The sequence below is a fragment of the Alosa sapidissima genome, chromosome 17 (genome assembly GCF_018492685.1).
Source record: "Alosa sapidissima isolate fAloSap1 chromosome 17, fAloSap1.pri, whole genome shotgun sequence".
In the NCBI taxonomy this organism is placed as follows: domain Eukaryota; kingdom Metazoa; phylum Chordata; class Actinopteri; order Clupeiformes; family Clupeidae; genus Alosa; species Alosa sapidissima.
The window spans coordinates 20,959,830-20,966,374 of NC_055973.1; the positions used below are offsets into that span (position 1 = coordinate 20,959,830).

Consider the following 6,545-nt stretch of genomic DNA (forward strand, 5'->3'; position numbering starts at 1 on the left):
ATACCCCCCCTCCCACACACACACACACACACATATATACCCCCCCTCCCACACACACACACACACACACACACACACACATATATACCCCCCCTCATACACACACACTGTACTTCCCTCACATCCCTCATCTGCTTTGCTCGCCGTCTCCTGACCCTCGTCCTCCCCGTCTACTCTCACCTCTTACAAGTGGGTTCCCCTTTTAGACATGCACGTCCGAGCAGCCCCTAATTTCCTGCGCCAGCCTGATTAGTGTTCAAGGACCAATTCCATCAAATTACCCTGACAATAAGAGCACTTACAGAGACACATACACACACACACACACACACACACACACACACATGACTGAGTGACTCACTTCCTCATACAGTCCACAAACATACACTGTCTCACACACACACACACACACACACACACACACACACACACACACATAGGCTACGTTCAGACTGCAGCCGAAAGTGGCCCAAAACTTTTTGGGGTTCAAGTGACCAGGTCAGACTTCTTCAGTAGTGTGAACACTCAAATCTTGCCCAGATCTGATTTTTTCAAGTCAGATTTAGACCATTTCCATATGTGGTCCTGAATCAGACCTGGTCTGATTTTTTTCAATGCGGCCGCAGTGTGAACAACCAAGGCGGATTTGTTAATGTCAATATGTGATCAGTGGTGCTATATATTGTTACAGTAAATCATAGTGAGAATGGGCAAGAGAGGGAGAGTTGAGAGAAAGAGAGAAGGGGAGAGAGGAGAGGGGTTGTATGGCGTGGCACATGAGAAGTCCATGACAGCACTATGCTATAGCAGCATAACTAAGGCATGGTGAGGGGTAGTCTACACCAGCGCAGGTACTGTATGGTCAGTGACCACTCACCACCATCGCACGTGCGACTGGGGTGCCAGTCACACGAGGACTCAGCAGGGTGGTCCATTCCAAAATCCCCGAGATGGGTGAAGTTCCACACCGCACCATACCTAACTATAGAGGCAGTAAAGAGGTATGTTTTAAGTCTAGACTTAAAAATAGGGAGGGTGTCTGCTAATCGAATTGAGGAAGGGAGATTATTCCAGAGGAGGGGTGCGCGATAGCTGAAAGCTCTGCCACCTACTGTAGTTTTTGAGATTCTTGGAATTACAAGAAGGCCAGTACTCTGTGATCGTAGCGGTCTGGGCGTGTTATATGGGACTAGGAGATCTTTAATATATTCTGGTGCCTGGCCATTAATGGCTTTGTACGTTAGAAGTAATATTTTGAAGTCAATGCGACTTTTAACAGGCAGCCTAATGTAGAGATGCCAGAATAGGGGAAATATGTTCATATTTTTTAGTTCTAGTGAGTGTGCGAGCAGCTGCATTTTGTATAAGCTGTAAGCTCTTTAGACAGGTGTTATTGCAGCCTGTTCTTTAAGATCTATTTGACTTTTACGTCAATCTGCATCGACATTCGTCACAATTATGCGCCGCGGGAGTTAGCTGATGTCATTGTTATTGTTCTTTTGCGCATGCGGGCCAGTTCAAAACCGCAAACAGTTCACACTGGAATCTGATATAGGCCACATTTTAAAAGGTAATGTGAACAGCCAAAAAAAAACAAACAAAAAAAATTCGGATCTGAGCAAAAATGAGCATTAAGACTTGCGGTGTGAACGTAGCCTATACACACACACACACACCAGTGTGTGTTTTCAGCGTCAGGTTGTGTGTGTGTGTGTGTGTGTGTGTGTTGTCGTTGAGCTTGTGAGGTTCAGCTCTTACTGAAAGTAGCCACCAGGGGTCAGTGTACTAAAGAAGACACAGAGAGAAACATGTTCATGCATTCACGGCCTGGTCTAAACGGAGCACAGGGATAGATCATTACTACCCCACCTCTTTCTCTCTCTCTTTCTCTCTCTCTCTCTCTTTCTCTCTCTTTCTTATTTTCTCTTTATGTCTCGCATTGTGCTAGCTTATCGGTGTGTGCACAGCCTAGATTAAGCATATGGGGCTAGATCATTACCCCCACCTCTCTCCCTCTCTCTCTCATATGGGGCTAGATCATTACCCCCACCTCTCTCTCTCTCTCTCTCTCGCCGTGTGCTAACATAAAGGTGTGTCTTTTGTTCAATGAGGCACAGAAGAAAAAAACTGAGAATATGTCACTAGGAGGGAAGAAGAAGTGAGCTTTACGAGCCGTGCTGTGAAGTGCTATGTGGTGAGAGTGTAAGTAAGCGTCCTGCTGGTTGTGGTGTGCAGAGTGACCTCTCCTCTCTTCTTTTCTTGTTCTTCTCTCTTTCCCTCTCTCACTATTCTCACCCTCTGCTAAGAGTAATGAGCACCCATCTTTGTGAGAGCACACAGTCTTCTCCAACACAGAAACATCATCACTAATGGCCAAATCTCCTCTGTTGATTATGCAATCTCATTTAAGCTACTCACACAGTTTCAAAGTAATGTCTGTCATTACTTGTCCAGTTCCCTATTGGATGACCTGTGGTCTCTCTAACTACCATAATAGCCAGAATAATCATATACTACAGTGGTCCCCAAACTTTTTCTTCCGAGGGCCAGCTCACTATGCCTGGCTCTAAGAGAGGGCCAGAGACTCGGAGTATATTAGTAACCATAAATAGCTTAGTGCTGTGAACAACAGCAGTCTACCTTAGTTGAATATTCCATTTCATTTAATCATAGGCTACTGCAATTTAATACCATTGTTAGCTGTGTTTATATTGCAATCATGCCAAATCAGTGTAAAATGTAGCTCAAATACTAATAAAAATAGCATTCCCAAAAGTATTAGCAGGGAGTCCCAAAAGTGTATTTTATTCAAAATGTGTAAACTCTGAACTCTGTGTCTTTGCATACACAGCTCAAGTTGTGAACAAGCAATAGCCTACAAATAATTTGAAGTTCTCAAACTATGAGAGTTTTATGAAGTGCTGGCAAAAACATCTGAAATGACCACTTTCACTCATCTGATGAGAACTTTGAATTTGTATGAACATTTGAACGAGTGAATAAAAAATAGAAATAATTATCCCAGAAAGTCCCAGAAATATGACTTGAATAGAAGTTAGTTAGTTATTAACAATTAATTGATAAACTTGTAGAATACTTTGAGCACTGATACAGTCAGCATAGGCCTCTTACATTGTTTGCAGGTAGGCCTACATTTCATTTAGTTTTCGATGGCAAACGCGAAACAGCGCCAAAACAACCACCAGTGGACAAAAAGAGTATTACATGTGTACTGTTAAGACTCGCCATAGAGAATGAATGGGGGAAATTACGGAGGTTATAGTTTGACGATGTCGTACTCCCATGCGGGCCAGATGCTATATACCACGGACATGTTTTGGGGGGCCATCCAAAATGAGGTGGCGGGCCGTAGTTTGGGGACCACTGATATACTATAATAACCAGTAATGGAAAAAAAATCAATTTGCATATGCCACAATCATTGTAGACTTTGGGTTGGCCATGCTAAATGCTGTGGATCTTGGATCTTTCTAGATGTTTTGGTTATTTGGGATGTCAGAGTTGCTTATTCAAAATAGCAGAGAGACACAACAGCTCTGCAAATCAAAGAGCTACAGCGAGTTCTTTTTTTTTAACTCAGCAGCTTTTATATTAGACCAATCAAAGGAGGAGCTCTATTTATTTAATGACTGGCATATTGCTTTTGAAGTTTTGAAGTGTCAATGGGAATATTTGTGCTGTCACAAAGAGACCAGATTGATCTGTGTGTGTGTGTGTGTGTGTGTGTGTTTCGGTGTATATTTCTCCTTGTGCTGTGAGCTAACCGGTTTCATTGTATATTTTATTTTTAAGGTGGACTGGCAGTATCTGTTCTCTTACCACTGGTGCTGAGTTTGTGATTTATGCAACATCCTAAGTCCTGGACACACCTCACAGAACCTTACCTCACACCTGACATCTGTCGTTCTTCTGTTTCAGGGATCTCATTTTCTGCTGCGATTCCAAAGTGCAAAGCGTTTGTCCTTTTAAGACTGTAGTCGTGTCCTGCAGTACCAAGGCTAGCCTGGAGGGGAAGCTAGACCTGGGTGCCCACCCAGAGACGGAGCTGCTGAGGAGTCAGTCTCCTCTACGGGTGTGCAATGGCTCTGACCTGACTCTGACCTGTCTTTGACCTTTGACCTGATTTGCTTGGCTACTGGACATCTGAAGATCGGAGGAAATCTTCCACAATATGTGGAAAAAGTCCAGAGGGGTATTTCACAAAACCTAGATAAGGGATTAAGCTGGGATTTTTTGGTTATCTTGGATGAATTTAGCCTTGACTTGGTTTCACAAAAGAGATGGCACATAAGTTACCATGGGGATTTTATTCTCTGCACCTAGCCTGGCCCCAACAGCCAGGCGTAGTTCATTCTAATGTTAATTATGTTGTCTTATTGGTTCACCCAGCTGTCATTCAAATCAGACCTCCATGTGATTTTTTTAAGAGCTTTACTCCATTTATATACTACAAGTATTTACTACATGTATTTACTCGCAAAACACAACAGATTGTCTGCCTAATACTATATGGTTATAATTTTAGTAGTTGATTTGAAGTGGAGGGACAATTTTTTGAAAGTGTTTTCAACTAATCGGTTATAAAGACAATATAAAGGTATATATAGTCATACTATGTGCATCTTTGCAGTGGCAAGCCCTTTCTTAATGACGTTGCGTGCCAAGACAAGAAAGCACTCACACGGTGCATATGTAAATTTGCATTCACCTACTCCAGCTGTTGTACAGAAATAGCCATGATTCCCCATTAAAAAAAGGAAAACTTTACTTTATTGTTAGTCTATATCAAAAGCGGTTGTTCGCCCCAGCCGGGGCACCTGCACCGTACGCCGGCGACCCAGGTTCGATTCCCGCCCCGTGGTCCTTTCCGGATCCCACCCTGACTCTCTCTCCCACTTACTTCCTGTCACTCTCCACTATCCTCTCGCATTAAAGGCATAAAAGCCCAAAAAATATACTTAAAAAAAAAAAAAAAAGCGGTTGTTCACTTTGTGTGAATGACGCGATTTTCTGCGTTTTTTTTATTCCAAACGTGAGTTCTTTGAGGGAGAAACGAGAATGCGCACGTATTCCGAATTACTTACACCTGGCTTGTCCTAGTCGCTCCTACTCATCCTGGATTGGCGTTAGTGAAACGAGTTGAGCTAGGATGACCAGACAATGCTATGTCAAGCCTCGCTTTATTACTTCTTTTGGATGTTTGAATTCTGTGATTTGTGAAATAGTCTCTATCATTAGTGTAGATACATAGACGAAACGTGGGCTATGCGTTAGTAACCATAATACCGCTGGACAAAATTGAGTTAGGACTCAATGTGCCTCCAGTCTCCAATCTATAAACCATGTATTACTAGTAATCTACCTACAACACATTTGGCTGGATATTGTAAAAACTGTAAAGGCATTTTTCTCAGTTTCATTGTTTTCGTAGTTACTGCATTTTGCCTTTGTCAGGCAGAATAGAAGTCTACAACAGGAATAATCACTTAGGGAGATTATATTTATGACAAATATAGGACCAGTCATGTCACTGAGTAACTTAACTTTTACTTCATTTACCCTTCATGTTTCTACGGAGCCCTAGAGGGGTCATCGCAAAATGTTTTGCATGTTGAGAGAATGTGCGCTCGTTTTACTACATTGTGCGCTCGTTTTACTAAATTGTACTCTTGTTTAACTAAATTGTGCCCTCGTTTAACTATATTGTGCACTCGTTTTACTAAATCGTACGCTCGTTTTACTAAATTGTGCTCTCGGTTTACTAAATCGTGTGCACAATTTACTATATTGTGCTCTCGTTTTACTATAGTGTGAGCTCATTTTACTAAATTGAGCTCTCATTTTAAGCATAGTAAAACGAGGGCACAATTTATTAAACGAGTGCACTATTTACTAAAACGAGCGCACGATTTACTAAAACGAGGGCACGATTTATTAAAACGAGAGCACAATTTGTGAACATGGTTATAGAACATTGTGTGCACGATCTACTTAAACGTGGCCACAATTTGTAAAACGTGCACTCAATATTGTCTTGACACATGTAAACATGAGCACGTTATAGTATATTCGAGATCTCGATCTACTAAAACGCACCCACGAATAATTAAAACGTGGGCTCGAAGAAATTAAATTGTGTGCACAAAAACATAGTGTGGTGTCAAGGGGTATCCCCGGGAATGACGTGGGGAGGTGTGTCGCTTGTAGTGACGTAGAGGGAATCTCATTGATTGCAGTGCACCTGGATATAGCCCCGTTAGGTAGGCTGTAGGTGGGAGAGCAGATGATTGTGTGTGTTTGTACAGGCCCCTTGCCATCATCGTCCAGCTGAATGTTTGCCGAAGTTTTGAGTGTTTGTTGAGGTCCAAGTGTATGCAGAGCTGTGGTGTTTATCGCGAACGGTGTGAGCTGAGCATCGTGAACGCCACTGTTTATGTCTCCCGTTTCATAGTCCGTATCAAAGCTTACCTCGTTGTGTGCATCATTGGTGTGCGCGTGGGTTATATGGTGAAGCCCATCGGGCG

At 42.5% G+C, this 6,545-nt stretch overlaps 1 protein-coding gene across 3 annotated transcripts in view; it reads left to right on the forward strand.

Moving 5' to 3' along the window:
* Nucleotides 1-4,272, forward strand: part of LOC121688807 (high affinity cGMP-specific 3',5'-cyclic phosphodiesterase 9A-like) — a 26,181-nt gene extending 21,909 nt beyond the window's left edge. For 2 of the 3 annotated variants that reach the window (XM_042068663.1, XM_042068664.1), the window contains exons 19-20: nt 2,112-2,202; nt 3,940-4,272. In XM_042068663.1, coding sequence (XP_041924597.1) covers nt 2,112-2,162 — 51 coding nt within the window. In that variant the 3' untranslated portion in view covers nt 2,163-2,202; nt 3,940-4,272. The remainder of the gene's footprint in view (nt 1-2,111; nt 2,203-3,939) is intronic. The other variant, XM_042068665.1, reaches the window with a different exon arrangement.
* Nucleotides 4,273-6,545: the final 2,273 nt, after the last annotated feature.